This window comes from Callorhinchus milii, unplaced genomic scaffold (genome assembly GCF_018977255.1).
Source record: "Callorhinchus milii isolate IMCB2004 unplaced genomic scaffold, IMCB_Cmil_1.0 Scaffold15, whole genome shotgun sequence".
Taxonomy (NCBI): Eukaryota; Metazoa; Chordata; class Chondrichthyes; order Chimaeriformes; family Callorhinchidae; genus Callorhinchus; species Callorhinchus milii.
Window position 1 is genome coordinate 15,005,454 of NW_024704756.1, and position 23,725 is coordinate 15,029,178.

The 23,725-nt window shown below is 44.4% G+C and overlaps 1 protein-coding gene across 2 annotated transcripts; it reads right to left on the bottom strand.

Annotated features, from left to right (window-relative positions):
• Positions 1 to 1,896: 1,896 nt before the first annotated feature.
• LOC103178682 (SH2 domain-containing protein 1A) lies at positions 1,897 to 15,797 on the bottom strand. Of its 2 annotated transcripts, none has more exons than XM_007893556.2 (4): positions 15,420 to 15,797; positions 5,776 to 5,839; positions 3,491 to 3,608; positions 1,897 to 2,462 (listed from the first exon to the last, which is right to left on the bottom strand). In XM_007893556.2, the coding sequence occupies exons 1-4, from the start codon at positions 15,551 to 15,553 to the stop codon at positions 2,443 to 2,445; spliced, it is 336 nt and encodes a 111-aa protein (XP_007891747.1). In that variant the 5' UTR covers positions 15,554 to 15,797; the 3' UTR covers positions 1,897 to 2,442. The 2 variants fall into 2 exon arrangements, with proteins under 2 accessions (XP_007891747.1, XP_007891740.1); XM_007893549.2 differs by having other exon boundaries at positions 1,961 to 2,534.
• Positions 15,798 to 23,725: the final 7,928 nt, after the last annotated feature.

Genomic DNA, 23,725 nt, shown 5'->3' on the forward strand with positions numbered 1-23,725 from the left:
GTTGATTAACTGGTGCTATCTTTTTACTCTATGTGTGTGTGACCCATAAAACTGTGGCCACTTGCCACAGTTTTATGGGTCCCTGGGTGCTTGATTAATCCAGATTAGCAAAATACTCGAACGTTATTATAGTACGATAATAATAATCCTTGTATTTGATATAGAGCCTTAAAGAACGTCAAGTGGATTGACTGCGTATTTTGTGGGTGACAGTTGTGCACAGCAGTGTCCCACAAACAGTGGAGGATTGAGTCACCAAATTATTATTTTTCGTGTGTGTTTGCGTGGAAGGGAAATGGTTAAAGCACATTTGTCAATAGTTCATTCCTGGCATTCTGACAAAGCATGTGAACTCTGTTGATTTGTTGGGAAAGGGCTTTATAAATAAATAATAATCCTTGCGTTTGATACAGGCTTTTATTACGTCGTCGAGACGTCTCAAAGCGATTCACGGGATATACTGTAAAGTGGATTGACCATGTATTTTGTGGGTGAAACACAGCAGCCAGTTATGTCCCACAAACAGCCATGAAGCGAGTGACCCATTTTATTTGGGGGATTATCGGTCAAGACGTCGGGAGAGAGAAACGGCCTTCTCTTTTCGAACAGTGCCGTGGGATCTTTAACATCCGCCTGAACAGGCAGACGGGACCTCGGCTTAACATCTCATCTGAAGGACAGCACCTCCGATAATGCAACGCACACACACCCCCCCCCCCCCCCCCCCCAGCGCTGCATTGGAGTGTCAGCTCAGACTACGTGATTCCAAGTCCCAACGTGGGGTTTGAACACACAACCTTCTGACTCAGAGAAGAGAGCACGACCACTGAGCCAGGCTGACACACAAAAATGTACGTAAGAAAGGCAATGTTTAGAACACGTTGTGCAAATGTCCATTTCAATAAAACTAACAATAGGCACATTTTAACACAGGATCCAAACTCTTTGACTTTTCCCTCTATTTATTGTGCATTTCAAAAACCTTTCACAACCCCGATTGTCTGACTTCTGAGAACAGCAATGAAAAAGGATTCTATTTAAGATATAAAAATTCCTCAACATCCAACACGACGTAAAGCAACTAAAGTAATCCAAAGTTATCCATTTATCTACAGATTTCATGGTTTGAGTGCTGGGGAATTAGATACAGCCTTATCCCTACGAGAAAGGGAGGGAAATTTAGCATAAAGGTTGTTGCTTTTCAAAAAAAAAACCCATAAAATAAAAACCATTTGAAGAAAATTATTGTATATGAAGGAAACAAGGGCTGTTTCACAGAAACTAACCTTTCTTATATAAAAAAAGGCTTCAACGATGGTTAGGTGCTGAAAACCAGTCAATATATACTATAATAATAATCCTTGCTTCCGATACAGCACCTCATCTGAAATGCTGTACACTGTCCAGCGTCTTGGGACGTTCTCCCGACGTGAAAAACGCTATACAAATGTAATCTTGTTATCATATCATCTCAAAAGTGTTTCTCAGGATATACTGCAAAATGATGTGACTGCGTGTTTGTGGGCGAACATGGTAGCCAATTTGAACACACCAACAAACAGCCACAAACAGTGACAAATTTTATTTAGGGGATGCGTTGGCCAGGACACCAGGAGAAACTCCCTTCTCAATATGTAGGCATGTTCCAGACTGCTCATCACTCTATGCCACTTGCCACGGTTTTATGGGTGACTTGATTAATCCAGGTTAGCAAAATACTCGAAACGTTATTTTGTATTGGACAGTTAAGATAATTATCTTTGCATTTGATAGAGTGCCTTAAAGCACTTCACAGAATATATCGTAAAGTGGATTGACTGTGCTTTGCGGGTGCCAATTGCGCACAGCAGTGTCCTACAAACAGTGGAGGATTGAGTCACCAAATTATTTTTCAAGCGATTATTACCCACAGAAAACGATCGGCCAATCGACTGACGATGGGATTCCTATTTACTGCTCGGCGTGTGGAGTAAGGAAACTTGTCTCAGGTTTTGCCCCACCATCAAATGGTATCATGTTTCATCTCTTAATTGGACCTGGGGATATCTGTGCACAACGGCGAGTGCTGTAGCACTGGGTATTCTATTCAGAGGAAGCATGTTAAAACTGCACAGATCCCATCTGTGAAGCAAATGGTGGGGGGGGGGGGGGGAGGAAAAAATAAATAAAGACAACAGTATATAAAAAACGCATGCCTTCAACAAGGGCTTTTGACAACAGGCAGAATTGAGGAGCACGCATAAATTAAGTACAAAAAGCTGCCAAAGTAGAGTTTCGATGCTTGAAACTAAATACCAATGGTTATTTAAGAACTCGACTTTTTTTTCCAAATGTTGGTTCTCGAACACAGCGACTCAGCTCGGCTGAAGATTCTTCGTGGCTCAAACGGTGAGTGTTTCCAGTCCGTACCGAAAAAACACACTCCCTGCGATCACGGACCCTTCAGTCCGTCGTCATACGTCCTGCAACGAGAAACAGGACGGGCAGTCATTCAGCCGGGTTCATCAAGAGATAGTCTTCGTCATTGTCAACACCTGGAACGATTAAAATTAACAGAATTGTAACAGTAGGCGATATATCTTCACCGCTTATAAAAACAAAACACACAAATAAAAGCGTGATACAAAGTGTGATCAACGCGGTGTTTAAGATCAGTTTAAACCTCACGTACGGTTTGATTCCTTGTCCTCATCAAAGCTTTCGTGGGCGAGGAGTCAATTGCATATCTGAATGCTGATGTGTTTCATTAAATCAGATAAAGTTGGTTCAGAGTCTGGTATTCCATCGCTGGGCGTTTCCAGTTCTGCGCCACAGACCCCATCCCCACCCCCATCCATACTTACGTTGCCTTCCCTCCCCCAACCCCACCCCACGTCACCACCCAAGGAGGATGGTTGATGAGATGAATTGATGAGATTAGCACCACATCCCATTTGTAACTGGCTGTGTAAAACTGCACAAGTAACAGTCAAGAGAACATTGGAGAGAAATACCTGTTGCAGCTCCGCTCGCAACCGAAGGATCCAATATGGAATGTAGATCGACAGACGCACAGACAGACTCAGCTTGTTATCTATACTCAGCCGTGAGGATTCCTGTGGGAGGACTCCTTTGGGAGGAGGACTATCAAAGCTACGCTAACCGGCAGGTCGTCGAGTTATTGCAAAGCAAAAAAACTGCCATATGTTTGTTGCGGAGTATGTTAGTATAGATGTATCTCTTTAGAGAGGTTTTCCTTTGGGGCTACTTTTCAGAAACCAGGCATACCTCGTATTTTGAGGTTTAATGAAAGCATTTTTTAAATGTAGCTCATCGACGATAGGCGATTCCCCCCAAAATAAAAATGCCCACGACTCTCATGCGTGCAAGACCTTTCCGATGTGGTACAAATCATGTCTCTACCTCAATCGGCTATTGCGTTATTAGTGGATACACAGACAGACACACCGACCCTGTCTTTATTCGTATTGATGAAGGAGACTTTGATTACCTTTCTGATTGATCACAGGGTATTGTAGAGCGACTGCCAGCCCCTGGTCTTCCTTCTGGTACGCAGAAATTAGGTTCTTCACTTTACGAAACAGTCTTTTAGTAACTCCAGGGGCAGTCTGAAATAAACCCACACAGCAGTGTTACAGGTTCCAGGGCTGTTTGTGTTAATACTGAACAGAGCTCCCGGTGATTGTTAAGAATAATCCTTTGCGTTTGATATAGCGCCTCATCAACTCATCGAGACGTCTCAAAGCATCTCACGGGATTTTACTCTGAGATGTAATGACTGGTATTTTGTGAGCAAAGCAATATCCCACACACACCAGTCGTGAAGTGAGTGGCCAATTTGTCAGGGGGACTGTTGGCCAGAAACTCCCTACTCTCTTCTGGTGGGAGGTAAATCAGATAGGCAATGGGGAAGCCCTCACCTGAACTAACAGGTATTTATTGCTCCTGGAATTACTAAGCCATTAGGACTAAGCTAAAAATTCTGTGTGAATGTACAAGAGTTAAATGGGTCATTTATGTTTTGCCCGTTTAAACTCATCACTCCATCGCACCATTTTTTTTCAACTGAAAAATCGCCTTTATCCAGCCTGAGCTGTGGAAGGCAAGCGGATCTCAGTTGTGAATTTACACTGCGATGTACATCAGTAGACTTTGTATTGAATTACAAATATAACTTCGACTCTGAACTGTGCCGCAAAACACATGGTCTTGGCACTGTGATGGACTGCAGAACCCCAGTGAATAAACCAACAACAAAGTCACAGCCTTAATCTTGCTCTATCGTCGCCACTCTAGGCCTTCACCCATGTGTTTATTAATATCCGTTCAATGTAAATTGAGCACGAGTAGCTCGTAAAATGACTGCAAGGTCTCACTGTAAAGCCAGCCGCCGATAGTATAGTCAGGAAATTAATACGTGCGTTTGGGCTTTAAAACATGAACCTCCACATCATTACTTTTTCCTTTAACAGTGCAAACAGAAGTCCGTTACAATAAATTATAAAGAACAACGTGGATCATGATTACACTATAGAACACACATTGACACCGTTGTTGACGTTTTCAAAGCTACGGGTATCTTTCTCTCGGTTTACCTTCATTTATATTCCGCACCTCTCTCCCGCTCACAACAAATACAAATTTGCCTCCAAATTCTCAAATGAATCAACAACAACAACAATAGCAACAAACATTTAAATTGGCTGCTAATTGAGTTGTCAGAAAACAAATTTAAGGATTAGCCACAATTCCACGCGAACTCTAAATTTTAATACAGAACGATCTTAATAACGATGATAATCCTTCCATTTATATGACGCCTTATCAAGTCATCAACAAAATTGCATTTGTAAAGCGCATTTCATGTCAGGACGTCCCAAGGCGCTGGACAGTCAGGGATTAGGATTAGGGGAGGGTGGGGTTTGGGATCAGGGAGGGTGGAGGGCAGAGAGGGCACGGTCGAAGGGGAGGGTATTAAAGCATGGCTTGAAGGAAGCAAGGGAAGGAATGAGGCGAAGGGAACGTAGGATAAGTTCCAGAGGATGTAGGCAGAGAGGCTGAAGGCCCGACCCACGATGCTTGGGCGGGCCAGGCAAGGGGTTCATGGAGCAGGCCGGAGCCTGCTGAGCGGAGGGTGCGGGCAGGTTGATAAGGGGTTAACAGGTCGGAAAGGTAGGAGGGAACAAGGCCATGGAGGGCCTTGAAAGTGAGGACGAGGATTTTGAACTCGATCCACTGAAGGTTGGGGAGCCAGTGGAGCCGGGCAAGGGTGGGTGTGATGGGGTCGTGGAGCCTGGTGTGGGAGAGGACATGAGCTGCAGAGTTCTGGATGATTTGCAGCTTATGGAGGGAAGAGTTGGGAAGGCTGACAAACACGGCGTTGGCATATTCAAGCCATTCAAGTTGGCTCTCATTCAGATCTTGATGGCTGACAGGCAGTCTGTCAGGACATCTGTGGTCCTGGAGTCGAGGGTGGGGGCAGAGAGATAGGATGACCAAAAGCCAGTGGCACTGGGCAAGGATGGGGTGATTGGTAGCAGAGTGGGTCCCCTCAATTTTCGAGTCAAGGAATTCCATCATCTCACAGAGAAAAGTCACGACGGGTTTTCAACTGTGCCTGAACAACAACTTGGCATCAAACCCTACCTCTGTACAGCTCTCTGGGACACTATCCTGCACGAAGAGCGCTATATAAATGCAAGTTGTTGTTGTTGTTGTTGTTATTGAACCGTTGAACGTCTGCTTCTGCTGTACATACTGAAAAACTTCCCTTACCTCAACAGTCCATGAAGACTGTGCAGTCCTTGAAACGCGGTAAGTGTAAACCAGTCCTTGGTACCTAACACATAAAGAAAAGTTCAGCTGCAGCGACTTCAAATAAATTACAATTACAGCAAGTGTGTGCAGTCTAAAAATGGCACAAACCTCCGATGTGACAGCGGTTTCTTCAAGCATTGGCAAAACCATATTGGGGGGAGGGGAAGAGACAGAGGCCGATGAGTCATTCTCATCTTTGGGCTCTTTGAACATTATGAATTAATGTAGTTAATAATGCTTTGAGTTTCACACAGCGCCTTTCTGTTCGGATAGAGCCCTCAAAGCATGGCACAGGATAATAGTAAGAATAATAATAATAACCCTTGCATTTGACGTCCACCTTGTCACATCAAGATGTCCCAAAGTGCTTCGCAAAATACGCTGTAAAGAATTTGCGCACAGCAAAGACCCCACCAAACAGCCATGAAGTTCATGCACATTGCTGTAAACAGAGCAAAGCGAGTTCGCCTGCCTGGCATTTAGTTTATTAAGACACAGCATCCCCCTTCTGCTGCCACGGACAGCAGTGCATTCAACAGTACAGCAAAGCAAGGTTGTGTTATTATAGTTCTTGCACAAACTGCTGCAAATGAAGAGGTGTGAGGATACAAAAAGGATATTTATTGAGAAGTTAACCACACTCCCAACAGCTTTTCTGTGGTATTCCATATCTGAACCGTTCGTGATTACTGCACAAGTGACAATAAAACACACAAAGTTCATTGTCTAGGCACAGCCTTGAAACCCTTTGATTTAATGCCGCACGATGGTAGGATTCAGGTTCAGTCCCTCCACTCTGTTCAATTCCTGATCTTGGAGATCAGCCGGGAGAGCTCTCCTCTCCTGGAACAGCAGGAGGTACATGGAACCGACGAGTTCTTAACCTCTTATGTCACGTCCATGTAAGCAAACATTCAGGCACCAATTTTCTCTCGTTCCTGCTACAACACAGGCTCCTGCTTACTACTCCACCTCCTCTCAAAAGTGTTTGGTGTCTCTCCACCCCCTCAATCCTCTTGGCCTCAAAAATCTTTGCTGTTTCCATGTTGTGTGTTTTTTTTATATATAAGAAATAAGAGCACAGCAAAAATGCTAGATGGCAGGTGCTAACTGATCTCCACGAAGAGGGAACAAACACCAAGACCAGGAATCTTAGTCCAGAAAAATTGAATATTTCCCAAGTACTTTTCGTCCCAACCTCGGAGGCCTGAATTTCCATCCTGTCTCAGCTCATGAAGCTCATAATAATAATAATAATAATCCTTGCATCTGATATAGCGCCATATCATGATCTTCGAGATGTCTCGAAGCTCTTCACAGAATACACAGTGAAGTGAATTGACTGTATATCTTGTGGGCAAAACGCGGAGGCCAGAGATACTGCACACAGCAGTGTCGCACAAAAACTGTTGTGGTTTCAGTGACCAAATTATTTTTGCCTCTACTGTTTAAGATTGTGGATAATTCTTAACTTCACTCTTAACTTGGCTCCCCGCTGTTCTTAAAACGAAAGTGGCTTCGAGGCCCACTTTCCGTGGTTGGTTAAATAGGACTCAAACCAGGCCGAGTGCAGTCCCACTGAGGTTGATGAAGGAGGAGAGGAGGTGGAGGAGGATGGAGTGGTTGACTGTGTCGAATGCAGTGGAGCGGTTCAGGAGGACAAGGAGGCAGAAGGAGCCTTGATTACAGAGAGAGAGGGTGTCACTTAGGCGTTCCTTTAACCTCCTCACTGATCCCACAATGACTAAAACTTAGGTTTTGAACTTGTTTATACAGTTCAATTGTTAAGTCAAGAAGTGTGTTTTTTTTTAAAAATGACTTGTTTAGTTATCTTGCCTTTGATACACCTAAGAAGCAAATTAATCCTCTTCGGACTTGATGGGTATCACTGATTCCAATGATGTGAAAAGCAAATATCTTTGTTTTCATCACCAGATATTATCATATCTCTTCAACAGTTTCCGAACATAAAAATTGTTCCACCTGAACCAGGATATCCTGCCATTGTACAGCTTGGTTGTGGTTGAAGTCAAGTTCTAATATAATCTGCAGAGTTGTCAAAAATTTGATGAGAGGGCTGTTTTTGTTTTCATTGTACAATAATTAAGACCTTCTACACTACCGTATTCACAGTAGGAATTCACAGCATTTACTTTTTTACATATAACTGCAAGCTGTTGCTGTAGGAATGAGACTGTTGGAGGTGCCATCATTTGGAAGAGGCGTTAAACTAATATGTCCAAAATGATGGAAAGAGGATCACCTGGTTAGACCCAAGGCTGGGTCGAAGAAGAAGCTTCTTTGGAGAGTTTTGAAGACAAGGAAGAAAGTGTGAGGCAAAGGGATTTGGGGAGGGAGTTTCTGAGCACAGGGCATAGTGGCTGAAAGTATGGCAATCTTGTAAAGACATAGTCTAACTGATGTGATGAGTTTTTGACTGATAGGTGCGTGGTTTACAAAACACTTAATATGCTTGTAATATTGCAGGAATTGCATTCATTATCACTCTCACCACTAAGGATTGAAGGCTTGGGTTGCAGTGACAACCCAAGCCTTCAATCCCCATGGAAATTGACAAACTCTGATTAAATACCTAATTTACGTGAGACCTTTTCTTTGGTCCATTGGATGTCTGACACTTTCGGAAACCCAGACTGAATGTTTTGCATATGTATGCCCACCTACACATGGAAATCTCCCTATAATAATAATAATAAAACTTGTATTTGATGTAGCGCCTTATCACATCTTCTCGACATCTCAAAGTGCTTCACAGAATATACCATAAAGTGAATTGATTGTATATTTTGTGGGCGAAACGTGGCAGTCAATTGCACACAGCAGCGTCCCACGAACAGTCGTGGATTGCATTTTTATTTCTTTCTTCACCGTCTGCTCGCTCCCCAGAGGGACGCACCCTATTTAACCTAATTGTATGATTGCAATAGTAGGAGAAGATAAGACTTGGAGATCCCAAGGGTGTGCGTTCGGGGTAATTGCTAGATTTCAACCAACTAAAATCGCATTGCTTGCCATTGTAAGCACTGTCTGACAAGCTTTCTCACTGCTTCCCCTGCTAGGACCACTCTACCCAATTAGGGCTCTGGCTTGCAGCGTTAACAGTAGCCGAGTGGGCAGTAATTGAAAGGTACCAATCACCCACTCTTTAACCAAACTGAACGGAAACACAGGCTAAATAACCGCTTGCTGTCAATTTTCACATCAAATCTTTTCGGTGAAATGTTCGCTATAAAACGTGCAGGTCCTCAGTGCTGCGAAAAAGCTGACTTAAAAGCAGCCCAAGCAGCAGCAGTCTAGACGTTTCGCAAAAAAAAACCTGTGTAAATATTTTAGCAAGTTCAGCCATTCACACACCTCACAGTTTCACAACTTTTTGCCGCCCCTGTTTCCTGTACAATTACTCGAATGGCGGCAGAGGCCGAGACATGGGAAAGATTCCACTGGATTAAGATTTAGATTTTGTTTCAATCAGCATTTCGAAACCTCCAAAATTTAACAAATCATAAGAGTCAGCACAGAAGGAGTCCATTCGGCCCATCATGCCGGTGACGGCTCTTTGGAAGAACCACCAACTAGTTAAGTTCCCGCCCGATCTTTCCCCACAGCCTTGCAATTTCTTTCGTTTCAAGCAAATGTCCTGCAAGTTGTTGAGTTCAGTCTTAACTTTGAAGTTGCTTTTTTTTTTCTGTCATTCTTAAAAGAAACAGCCATGAAGCTGGAAGATTGTTAGCTCGGACACCGGGACCAACCCTCTTCTATTTTTGAAAAGTGCCTTGGGCTCTTTAGCTTCCACCTGAACAGGAATAAATGGGACCTCGATTTATTATTCATAATAAATTAAAATCCTTGCAATTGGTACAGCGCCTTTGTCGCTTTGACGACGTCCCGAAGCCTATACAGGATTTATTGTGAAAGTGGGATGGTTGTTTTACTTGTGTGTTAATGCAGCAGTCAAACCGTATTATCAATGCACTGCAAACAGCCATTTAAATGAATGAACAATTTTATCTTGAGGGATTGTTCATGAGGACACCAGGAAAGTTTCCCTTCTCTTTTGGAATAACGCCATGGGTTCCTTAACGTCCACCCGAACAGCCAGACGGGACCTGGGTTTAACATCCCATCCGAAGGACGGCACCTCAGACAAGGCAACGCTGCAGTGTCAGCTCTTAGACTATGTGATTCCATGTCCCCACGTGGGACTTGAACTCACAACCTTCTGACTCCGAAGTGAGAGTGCTGAGTGAGACACAGCTATCAGGCGAGGCAACGAATTCAAGTCTTAACTTTGAAGCTGTTTTTCTACAGTTTGTCAAAAGAACCTAAAGAGAAAAACAGCTCGAAACTGGAGACTCTTCTCTGAAGAACTGGTCCAATTCTGAACCGTCTAAAAGGCTAAAAGATGAGAGTAATTTCCCAGATCAGTTTTAATCGTATAATAAAAAAACATGAATAATAAAAAAAATCAAAATGTGATGATAAACGTCTTCTATTTTTAATATGTTTCCAATGCAAGTATTGCTTTCAGTGGAATTTAAAAAGTGCTACGTGTTTTGGGGTGCTGTTGTTTGAAAGATTTGAAGGAGATTGTGGAACAAGACAAAAGGGAGGAGCAAAGGCAGAATAAGTTTCCAGAATATTCGAGTGACGTTTACTGACAAAAAGTCCCTGTGAAATGCCGAAGCAACTCTGGTTTTCACCTGCTGGTGATTCCATGTTGGTTTAGTTTCATTTTAACTGTTGCAGAAAAATATTTTCCTTTACTTCACAAGATGTGCAAGCTATTTTTATCAGATGTCCTGAATCTGCAATTCAGCAGGAATCGTGGAGTCCTGCAGCTCAGTGGTTAGAGCACTCGCTTTGCAAGTGAGAGACCTGAGTTCAATTCCAGGCAGAGGGCGAAACCTTGGGCAAGTTTCCTTACTCCACACACCCAATAATAATCCCTCCAAAACCAAAAACAATAATAAATTGGCCATTTTCAATCTACGACTGTTTGTGGGACATTGCTGTGCGCAATTGGCTGCCGCGTTCGCCCACAAATATACAGTTAATTCACTTTACAGTGTATTCTGTGAAGCGCTTTGGGACGTCCTCCCGACGTGAAAAGCGCTATATCAAATGCAAGGATTATTATTATTATTATTATTATAATATCAAACCCCTACTCTTTCAAAAGATGCTGGAAATCTGCTGTAAACACAGAAGTCGCTGGGAACACGCAGCAGGTCAGGCAGCATCCATGGAGAGAAGAAAACAAGTTAACCAATGACCTTTCTTCAGAACTTCTACTCCTACTTGTCCTTCTCCTTCAAATTGCTTTCAAAAGCAGAAATTCTGTTTTCCTCTTTACTGCCTCCACTTCAGTTCGCGAATGAGTAAGAACAATAATCTTTGCATTTGACGCACTGCATTTCACTTCGTGAGGATTTTTCGGAGGATTTGCTGTAAAGCGTAGTGAGTGTATTTTCGTAGGCGAATGTGACAGCCAATTTTTGCACAGCGGCAAACAGCCATGAAGTAAATAATAATAAAAATAAATGTAGCGCCTTATCAAGTCGTTGAGTTGTCTCAAAGCGCTTCAAGAATATATGATAAAGTGGATTGACTGGGCATTTTGTGGGCGAAACATGGCAGCCAATTGCGCACAGCAGTGCCCCACAAACAGTTGTGGATTGAGTGACCAATTGCTTTTTCTCAGAGGGAATCTTATCCCCGGAAAGCAATCCACCAATTGACTAACAACTAGGTTCGTACTTACTGCTGGGAGGCCTGTGGAGTAAGGAAACTTGCCTAAGGTTTTGCCCCGCCCGGGAATCGAACCCAAAGACCAATTTTATCTGTCGGTCAGGACACTGGGAGAAAGTCTGTTCATTTTCTGAACAGTGTTGTGGGATCTTTATCTTTAACGTCCACCTGAACAGGTACAGAGGGGTCTTGGATTGACTTTTGGTCTGAAGGATAGCAACACCGACATTACAGTGCTTCCCCCAGCAATATAATGGTGCGCCAGCCTGGTCCGTGAATTCAAAGGCTTTGAAAAGGATATGAAATCAACAAAAAAACTAAATATTCAGTTTAATTGCTCTGCAAGCTTCAGTTGAGAACACCTACAGTATTCCCGGCTCGTAGTTTATCTTCCCCCCCCCTTCCCACTGAAATGGAAGGGCTGAATGTTATTGCATTACAAATGGCAATATTAATCTTGCATTCGGTATAGCATCTTATCGCCTCATCAAAACATCTAAAAGAGCCTCCCAGGGATTTTACTGCTAAGTGTAGTAACTGTGTAGGGGAACGCTCTTAATTACAATACAAAGCAAATTAAAAGCGCCAAGCAGAGGACGTCCCAAAGGGCTGTACAGTCCTGGCTGGCATGACTCCCGAGCTGTGAGTTGAAACGCTTGCACGTGACTGTGTATTTTATAGGCAATTACTAATATATCATATCCTTTGAAAAAATTATTTGGTCACTCAATTCACGACTGTTTGTGGGGCATTCCTGTGCGCAATTGGCTGCCGCGCTTCGCCCACAAAATATACAAGTCAATTCACTTTGCAGCGTATTTTGCGAAGCGTTTTGAGACATCTCGAAGATGTGATAAGGCGCTGTATCGAATGCAAGGGTTATTATTATTGTTATAATGAGCTCCTGGGCAAGGAATTCCTGTTTGTTTGGCAGGAATCGTACTGATTAATAATATGAAGAATTCAGAGCCAACTTCTGCAGAAAATAACAGAAGCAGGTACTCAATATAATATTTCGTGTCAATTCGTAAGAAACGTGAAACTACTTCTCTAAATTAGTTGAGATTAAAATATAAAATTAACAATAATGCTTGCATTTGATACAGTGCCTTTCCACGTCAGGAGGACAACACCACCAACTTGTACTTATATAAGACACCTCAAAGCGCTTCACAGGATTTACTATATAGTGTAGTAAGTGACTGTGTATTTTGCATGGGAACGTAGCAGCCAATTTGCCCACACTCGTCCCAGAAACAGCCATGATGGATAATTATTAGTGATTTAATATGGTGAATCGTTGGCCAGGGCACCAGGAAAAACTCCCTTCTCTTTCCGAGTAGTGCCACCTGCAGAGGCAGGTAGAACCCAGTTCAATGTTTCGCCCGAAGGACGGCAGCTTCGACAGCGCATCACAACCTGCTTCACTACATCGTAGCGTCAGTCTAGACTGCGTGAGTTCAAAGTCGCCGACCTGGGGTCTTGAACCCACAACCTTCACACTGAAAGAAAAAGGGAGTGTTGCTTCCTCTCCCCTGTACCAGACTGATGTTCAAAGGAAGAAAAAACACATACAGGAAACCTCTTAAAGCCCCTCGCGCATTTTCTCTTTGCGTTGCGCATTTTGGCGTTGGTCTCTTATCTAGTCTGTTGGAAGGTTTCGTTGCGTTTGACACAGCGCCTTTCACATCAGGAGGACGACTCAAAACTCTCCAATACGCTGTGCCAACCTTCAGATTACCTGTACCAGGTGGACGTGAAAGATCCCAAGGCACTATTCCAAAAGAGAAGGGAATTTCTCCTGGTCTCCTGGCCGTAGACGCTCCATGTCCATGCGTGCGATATTGCTGCGCGCAAATCGGTGGTCTCGTTTTTTGCGACGCTTTATAATAAAATCCAGTAAACCACTTTGAGACGTCTTAACGGCCCGATAAAGACACTACCTCGAACGTAAGGACTTGCACCCACCAATGGCCCACAAACAGCAGTGAATGATAGATACATAGTGTACATTAGAGCACCGAAATCACAGCCTGAGCAGTTTGGGAAAGTGGGAATTGAAATTGAGCAACTTGCACTTTTATAACCACAAAGCAAGATACTGCAGATGCTGGAAATCTGAAACAAATACAGAAGTTCTGACAAAAGGTCGTGGACCTGAAACGTTGACTCACTTTCCTTTCTCTACAGATGCTGCCTGACCCGCCGAGTGTCCCCGACGACTTCTGTTTTTCTTTGCGCTTTTATAAAGCGCTTTTTGTGTCGGGTGAACGTTTCAAAGCTCTTCGTGGACAATAGAGAGCAATGAGACGGGAGAATTTAACGGCGCTTGCTGATCAAAGGCAGGGGGCAAAGAGCTGTGTTTTCTAAGCGGGTATTGAAGACCAGGGAGAGAAACAGCAAAGCAAAAGGGCTGTGGGAGAGTTCGGAGCGGGAGTGAATGGAAGATCAGGCACTGATGGTGGGACAGAGGAAGGGAAGGACAGAATGGTCAATAGCCCAGATCTGCAGGAGGTAAGAATACAAGTGAAGGACTATTAGCTGGAGGAGACTGCATAGGTATGGAAGGGAAAAAACTGAACAGATTTAAAGGTTAGAACAATGACTTAAGGATTTGATATTTATAAATGTCTGTTTCATCAGTAATCCTTCCTATCCACAGCACACCATACTGACCAGATGTTTAGGTTTCCCTCGAAAGAATACTTTCATTTAAAACAAGACGTTTAATCTGGGAAGGATTCAGTCCATTGGGGAAAAATAAACATCCACTGTGTTCGCCTCGTAATTCTGGTATTTAGCAGTTACCTCGAGCAGGAGGCTTAAACCGCGTAGAGTCCTGTAGCGTATTTGTTAGAGCACCTGCCTCACAAGCAAGAGGACTCGGGTTCGATTCCCGAGCAGGTCGAAACCTGAGGCGAATTTCCTTACTCTACACCCCTCCGCTTACCTAGCAATAAGTAGGAACCTGGTTGTTAGTCGATTGGCAGATCACTTTCTTGGGGGTAATAATCCCTCCAAAAAAATATATGTATAATAATTTGGTCATTCAATCCACGACTGTTTGTGGGGCGCTGCTGGGTGCAACTGGCTTTCGCCAATTTTGTTTCGCCCACAAAATGTGCAATTAATTCACTTTACAGTATATTCTGTGAGGCGATTTGAGAAGCCTCAATGACGTGATAAGGCGCTATATCAAATGCAAGGATTATTATTGTTATTAGTATTTGACCTCGACTTGGGATGGATGACAAGTTTGCCCTTATCATCAGCGTTGCCTAGAACTCAACCTGCTTCAAAGCACCTTTTCTCATTGGGGCCAATTCAGCACAAAGTAACAGCCCAAACCCAATCCCGTCACCACACCATACGAGCATCTCAAGAACATCAAACGAAAGATAAAAGCTGAAAGACGATAGCGTACGACGCTGTCTCCAGCGCAAGGAGTGCACACAAAATGCATTTTATTATCATTATTATTATTATCATTATTATATTCTCTCGTCAATTAATATAATTGAACTTCGAACTGTAACTAGTATATGTAACTAGTATAAATTTTCTGCGCGCAATTGGCTGCCTCGTTTCACCCACAAAATACCACAGTCATTTACAGCATATCCTGTAAAGCACTTTGAGGGGACGTGGAAAGGTGCGATGTCAAATGAAAGGTCTGTAACTGGACGAATCAGTCAATATTGAGCAGCTCGATTGAACCCAACGAATGTGCGTTCATTTGCAGGAAATATTAAGCGCTATTTGCGACAAACGTGTGAACCTCAGAACGGAGGTTTAGCAGCAAGTGACAGAAATGGTTAGTTCTTGGTACTCACAGCACACACAGGCAGTAAACTCCAGGTCGCGATTCACTGTCTCGGATCAAGTAGCTCCCATCTTTGCCGCTCTTGCTCAACAGCTTCTCTCCGGTCTCCCGGTTGATGTTTCCGTGGTAAACGGGGTGATCCATTTTCAAATGACAGTGCCACACAAGGTCAGCAGCCCACCAGCTCTCCTCTTGCAGGTGCAAGCTCTACTGTCAAGCTTTTTAAGCTGTGTGGGTGTTTTCTCTTTCACTCTCTCTCTCTCTTTAATCGGCGTCACAACACATCAGGGAAGAACAAGTGTTTGGGCTAACCGGCAATAAGAATGAAAGCGTTACTTTCATCATATTACCCTCCCCTTCACGCCTGCCTCTCAGCCCCCCCCCCCCCCACCCCACCACCACTGAAGAGTCAATTATGAAATAAGTCATAGATATACTGGTTATTTTTATATGTATTGGTGGTAAATTTGATGCAGGAAATTTCGACACAGAGGGCACACTTTTGGCTTTTGAAATAGCATCTGCACCAGCGCAAGAGGCTTTTTTTGTGTGTGTGTATTGACTAACACGAACGAAGAGCTGGGATAAACCCCCTAACTTAGAATGGGCATCAAGTCAGATTTTGCCCACTTGCACAGCCACAAAATAATTATGTCCACATGTACCACCGTACGGTCGAAATAATTGTCTTTGCCTTTGATGTGACGACCTATCACGGCATCAAAACGTCTCGCAGGATTTACTGTGTCGTGACCGTGTGAAGTATAATGTAGGGAAGTGCGAAATCATCCACCTCGGTAGCAAAAACAGTAGAGCGGGTTATTTTTTAGAAGGGGAGAGATTGGAATGTGTTAGCGTCCGGAGGGACTTGGGTGTCCTTGTACACCAATCACAGAAAGTTAGTCTGCAGGTGGAGCAGCAATTAGGAAGGTGAACGGTATGTTGGCATTCATTATGAAAGGATTAGAATATAAGAGTAGGGAAGTCTTGCTGCAACTGTATAGGGCCCTGGTGAGACCACTCCCGGAATACTGTGTCCAGTTTTGGTCTCCTCATTTAAGGAAGGACGTACTTGCCTTGGAGGGGGTGCAGCGTAGATTTACTAGGTTAGTGCCAGGGATGAAGGGTTGAGTTACGAGGATAGGCTGACCAATTTGAGGGAAGGGATGGAGCGAGGAGGGGGTAGAGAGTCGAGAGGGGAGCTGAAGGCACGGTTGAAGAGAAAGGTCTTGAGACCGGCCTTGAAGGAGGAAAGGGAGGAGGCGGCGCAGGCACTGGGGATGGAGTTCCAGAGCCTCGGGGCTGAGAGGCTGAAAGCCCGGCCACCGATGGTAGAGCGGTTAGGGCGGGGGATGTGGAGCAGACTGGAGCCAGAGGAACGGAGGGTACGGGCAGGTACGTGGAGGGATAGTAGGTCGGAGAGGTAGGAGGGTCCAAGGCTGTGAATGGCCTTGTAGGTGAGGATGAGGATCTTGAATTCGACACTACCCCAAAGGGCTGTTGACGCTCAGTCCTTGAACATATTCAAGACTGAGATAGATAGATTTCTTTTTGCAAAAGGGATTAAGGGATTAAGGAATATGGGGATAAGGCAGGGTCAGGTTATTAGTTGGAGTTAGATTAGAAGATCAGCCATGATTGAATGGCGGGGCAGAGGCTCGAAGGGCTGAATGGCCTACTCCTGCTCCTACATGTTATGTTATGTTATGTTAGTGTCGTGGCTGTATTTTGTGAACGAACCCAGCAGTAAGTTTGCTTCCAGCGATGTTTCGCAAACAGCCATGCAGTGTGTGACCAATTTTCCTTGGGGGACTATTGGCCAGAGCACTAGGAGAGAGAAACTCCCTCCTCATTTCGAATAGAGCCATGGGATCTTTAACGGCCACCCGAACACGCAGACAAGACCTTATTTTAATGTCTCATCCGAGGATGGCACCTCCAATAACACAGCATTCCCCCAGCGCTGCACTCGAGTGTCAGTCGAGATCAGTGTGGTCCAACGTTTTGGCTGTTGAGGGCAGGATCCTGGATGCAGGATTCGAGAAACATCCGTGGGCTGCATACGCAATATTTTAGCGTTTTCCTTTCCAGAAACAGAACCCGGAATAATTATATTGAAATCCTATGTTTTAAATTGTGTAACTGTATCACGAAATTTCACTCTAGATTAGAAGAAATGCGAACTTTAAATAGGCAATGCAGAAATTCGTTAGATCTTGAAACTAATATAGCCACGAGGTGGTATCTGTCTCTATGTCTCTTTCTCTCTCTCTCTCTCTCTCTGTATCTGTGTGTGTCTGTATGTGTGTGTCTCTCTCGGTCTCTGTGAGATACAGATACACTCTCTCTGTGTCTGTGTGTCTTTGTATCTCTTTATCTGTCTTTGTGTGTATGTGTGTATCTCTGTTTGTCTCTGTATCTCTCTCTCTGTCTGTGTGTATCTCTCCTGTTACTGGTTGTAAAGTGATTGCCAGGTTCTGCTGCTAACCAGCACCCTGCACCGCTCTTTTTCCCACCGGGTCAGACCAAGCCGGAAGAATTCATCCCCAGTGGGCCAGATGCGGCCCACAGACCGCCAGTTGGACCACCCTGGTCTAGACAATATGCTTTCAAAGTCCCAACGTGGGCCTTCAAACCATAACTTTCTGACTCAGATTCAAGGGTGCTACCAGACTGCCATGTAACCTGCAAGCACATTGGGTGAGTGAGCTCTGTGGTCCTGCCGTCATAAGAGTTATTTTCCAGTTATGCACTATCAGCCCCAAGCAGATTAGCACCTCAGAGGATATACAAAATAGTTCCATCAATAGCCGTTGATGAAACTATATTATGAAATAAACCACAGTTGTGACATATTGTTGTAGAGGGTTGACAATAGTTATGCTGCAACTAGCGTAGTGTGTTGGTAGTTTGTGTGGCTGAGTGCTTCTGGCCTGTGATACCAGCAGCATCATATTAGCGATAGTTAAGTGTTGATAGACTATCTGAGACATTGTTATGAATAAGCCACTTCCTTATCTGAACCTCAACATTTCTCTTAGTCTTCCCCTTAGGACTGGATATAAATTCAGAATTATGTCGAATTTTTCAAACGCTCTTGAATTCAGCCTTCGTTTGGAAGCCAATGCTCCGAATGGCCTTTTTTATGTGCCGTCAATCTCCATGGCTTCATGGTGCCTTTTTAGATTTGAATAGTGATTTAAAGGCTACCACAAGGCGAGGCTTTGGATCTCCGTTTGTGGACATGTGCGCGCTGTTCAGCAGAAATTGCTGATCCACAATGAGGGACCGGAAGACACGATCTCTCACCTCTTCTTAGCTCAGGCTCATTCAGCACAGACCAAGGGTCTAACGTGTGATTCAGTGAGGCGTCTTGTCAAGCAATAATGAGCATTAGATTAGACCTCTGTGAAACAGTAAATTGTGTGAAGCGGTTTGAGACATCCTGATGTGAAAGGCGCTATCTCAAATGCAAGGATTTCAAAAAAATTAGAATTAAACACAGCATCTCTTTGTCTCGTGTTGGCAGCATTCGGATGGCTCGCTACGTCAAAACAGGGTGTGAGGCAGCAATCGACAAGGCAAACAAGACGCTGGGCTAAACAACAAAACACAAAATTCTGCAGATGCTGGAATCTGAAACAAAAAAACAGAGAGAGCTGAGAACACTCAGGCAGCAGCTGTGGAGAAAGGAAAGTGAGTCAACATTTCGGGTCCACGACCCTTCAGCAGAACTGAAGTTCACAAGGTCACATCTTTGGTTTATATTGCGAGAGCACAAGATAGGCCCCATCTGATCTCATCCCTCCAGAACACCCATCCTACCGTCAGCCCATCAACCGGTTATCAATGTAGCCCAGAACTGATGCTGGGCTACATTGATAACCGGTTGAGTTTAGATCCGCGGACATTATACTCAGGCTGCACAGCGCTCTGATCAGACCACGTCTACATCACTCTACACAGTTCTGGTCACTGCAACGTGATGGGGGGATAACCAGGCTTAGAGATGGTGAGCTACAAGCTTAAGACAAGACAACTTAGAGGGGACCTCATGGAGATACACTAGATTTTAAGTGGGATTGATCAAGCAATCCCAGGTAAATACTTTAGGATGCACGAGAGGAAGAAAGGCTTAGAGTTGCGAAGGGCAATCTCAGGATAGATGTCAGAAAGCTTTTCCCTTATTCGGAGGGAAATTAACGACTGGAACAGGGTTGCCAGGAATGCTGGTTGAGGCCAGGACACTGGGACTGGTTTAAAAAGCAGCTTGACGCTGTGATGGGCAGACGGTGGGACGGGTGTTCTGGAGGGATGAGATCAGATGGGGGCCTATCTTGTTCTCTCGCAATATAAACCAAAGATGTGACCTTGTGAACTATTCCCTGTACACCTACCCCTCCCTTCACACGCTAAGTCGCAGGGAAATGACTCAGTTTTTCCATTCGGCTGCTATATTTGATGGTAACTCCCATGTTTAGTGGCTCTTGTACTGAAACAGAATGCTGGATTCTCAACAAAGACGAGAGCTTCAGCACCCAAAAGGAGTTTTAATCCGTTGACAAAGTAAAAACACCTTCTTTCAGTGGAGTCAAGTTCAGTGAAAATATCCTTTGAACCCACAACCCCACCACAGCATCCTGGCAATGTTTATATAGCTGTCTCTGCAACAAAAGATGAATTCAACAACATTGGCTCTGCTTCGCATTGAAGGTGTCAAATCACCTGACTTATGCTGTTGACTAGTATGTGAACTTGGTCACACAATGCAACACGATTGCAACACAACACATAGTTTGGGACTTCAGACGTGCAAGGATGGTAGAAGGCGAATTGGATCGAACTTGGCCTCCTTTCGTCTAGAAATTCTTATGTTGTTTCGTTCTTACAACTTCGACGTCGGGACGAGGTCTCAAAACTCTTCACACCTCTGACTCGGCATCTGAACTCCCCGAAGGACGAGGGGGAAGGGGAGGGGCGGGTGGGGGAGCAGGGGAAGGTGGGGGCAGGGGTGTGGGGGGTGGGAAAGATGACTAAAAGTACGGTCGAAGAAACAGGTTTTAGGTTGGCCTTTAAAAGTGGAGAGGGAGGGAGGGTGCGAGGCGGAGGGAGAACCATGGAGTGGCTGAAAGCTCGCTCACCCACGGTGAGATGATCAGAGGGGACGTGAAGCCGGCCAGTGTTTTGCTGATGCAAATGCTTGCCTGGTTCACGGCCAGGATTTGCAGTGTTTAACTCAGATCCACATCTGCCGATTACACACAATTCACGTGGCCACAATGACCACATTTTCACTTTTTTCACCCAATTTGCAGCCATCAATCAGCACATCATTTAGCGAGTAAAAGCTCCTGGTTAATCAGACACCTTGGAGAAGAATATTGACCCGGGTCTAAACGTACACTTAGCATTTCAGAATCTGGCAAATTCTTAAATCCAATCTTAATTTTTGAAGTCGATTTTCCGAGGGTCTCTTAAGAAACTACAGAAAACTGGATTCACCGTTTTAGACCCAGGTAGGATTTCTTCCCCGTCATCAGCTATGAATCCACAGCCAAACTCTAGGTCAATCGATCCAGATCCTACCTCATCGATATCAATTAGAGGGGACTTTGCATTCTGAGACAGAAACGTGTGTGAAATCGCATAGGCGCTTCCAAAGGAAAGGTCCGAAATTTATATTTTCCAAACAAAATTGGACAAGCACATACAGAAGGAAGGGTGCTAGAGGGAAGCGGGAAAGAGTAGAGAATTGGGATTACGATGGATGGCGTCTCGGAACAGATGGGCCGAATGGCCTCCCGCTGTGTCACACACGCGGTTCCGTTATTAAGATCCCTTTTTTCGGACGTGGATATAACCCAAATTGCGCAGAGAAATATCCTTTCTAATCAGTCAAACAAACATTGTCAGATTGCTTAAAGCAATTTTTTTTTATCAAGACAATCTGTGCAGGATAATGAGTTCACGTATTCAGACAGATCTGTAGCCGAAATATGATACAATCAGGTTCCACTCGCATCAGTTCTGCAGAAGCACAATATATTGTTATGAGTAGGAAGACATCAGTTAGAAGCCAGGAAATATGGGAGGCGTGTTTCAGTGATATCCTGAATACAGAGGTGGGCTTAACAGTTTTGGGCGCTGACAGCAGCAGAACAATTGCACCTTTGTTAAAGATTTTAATCAACGTGTTGTGCTGCCTGTAATCTGCAAAAAAAAAAACATCAACCACATTTGCTCCGTTACTTGGTGTGATGGTACAGAGAGAACTTAATGTTTACATCTCCTCCTCTTGAAACCAAAACCTTCCATTTGATGTAACGCCTTGACGAGACGTTAAACCGTCTGCGCTTGTTCAGGTCACGTTAAAGACTCCACGGTGCTATTCGAAAACAGAAGAGGGTTTCGCTCCAGTGCCGTGGCCAACAGTTCCACCCCATCCCCCCACCCCCACCACCCCTCCCCGCCCCCAGATAAAATTAAGTCACTCACTCTTCATGACGGTTCGTGGGACATTGCTGTGTTCAAATAGTTGGCTGCCTTGTTCCCCCGCAAAATACAGAGTCACTGCACTTTACTGTCCATCCTGTGAACCGCTCTGAGAATTAAAAACAACGTGGTAAGGTGCTACATCAAATGCTAGGAGCATTATAATTATTTGCCCTGAATAATACCTTTAAAGCATAACTTTACAGGATCCATGAGATTGCATTAATATCCATGTCCAGCTGAGTGTATCAATTGCACCATTAATCCGCGACTTAACACAGCCCCTGTTTTACATCGCCCACCAAAGAGAGTGTTCGAAGATGTGCAGAGAATGGTATTGCTATTTGTTCGAATCGATGGCAAGTTAAAACAGCGATGTGAACTTAAATTCCAATACACTACAAATCGACATTTATACCGCACCTTTCACGTCAGGAGGACACCCCAAGCTGTTTAGCAGCCCGAGCTGGGGGGAGTGAGCCAAACAAGGGATTGGGGGGGGGTGTGGAAAGTGACCGAAAGTGAGGTCAAAGACGTCGGTCTTGAGACGGACTTTGAACTAGAGCAAATTCTACAACACAGGCGCGGTTTGAGCCATTGAGTATCTGACATCTTCGATCTTGCGCAAAAGAACAATGAGATGATGAGATAGGTCACTCAGTCAGAACCGAAGGACTGCTTCGTACATCTCGCAAGCGCCGATTTCGATTCCACACCTGATTTGCTACGTGCTCTTGTTTTTTGAACCACCCTTTGAGCAATAAAAGCAACTTCACCGTTGGGCTGTGTCGGTTTGCCCTCGTTTCTCAAATGCAGTCAGGACAGCATGACTGCTTAGAAGACTTCGCAGAAGCCTCTACCCACTGCAGAGGAATGGAAAGGGGCGCAAATACGCAGCTGTTACTCACATCGTAGAAAAAAAACATCTAGCCGTGTGCACGCCCAGGAGGACGACGACAACAACAACAACTTGCGTTTACACAGCGGCCTTCACCCGGGGTAGAGACCCGGAGCGCTTTATTATGCGAACAGTCAAAGAAATGGAGAGTAATTGAATGATTTGTTGCACACCCTAAAGTCATGATAGTGGGTAATAATCCCCTTTGCCCTTGACACAGCGCCTTATCATGTGGCTGAGGAGTCGTATTCGTTTCATTTGTTCATAAAATAGCGTCTTTCATGGGCGGAGCATATAGCTATATAAAGCATTGGAGTGTCAGCCTAATGGAGCGTGAGTTCGAAGTTCCCAACAACAGGCTCGAACCCACAACCTTCCACCTAAGAGACGAGAGCGCTACCAACTGAGCCAGCCTGACACCCGCTTGCAAACTGGTTGCTTGTTACTGATTCCCGACAATCCTTTCAGCATCTGGCCCCCAAAAAAAGAAAGCCTTAGCAATTGCAGGCACACGTTCTGCACAACTCATGCATTTCACAGCCTTATAAATGTTGTTTTACGCATCGAAACTTTCCTGCGCTCCAAGAATTAATGGAGCTTATTATTCTCCTAGCTGGCAACGTTCCAAAGTGTGTTGTCAAATTAGGGTGCTCTCACCGTGCAATCAAACAGCTTGATTGGATCCAGCGAGCCTGCCATTGCGGCAATGCTGTCTGTGAGATGCAATCCGTCAAGGTTCAGCTGCGTATTTGTTAGATACATATCCCAGAGTTTCACTCAATTATATGGAGCAGGGGAGGAAATCCACGCAGCATTAATACCTCTGAACCTTTAACTGTTTTCTGTCTCCAGTGACTATCAGACCTTAAGAGTGTTACTCAGATGAATTGTCTGAGCTACAGAAGTGATTCTCGGTGCCTCCGCAG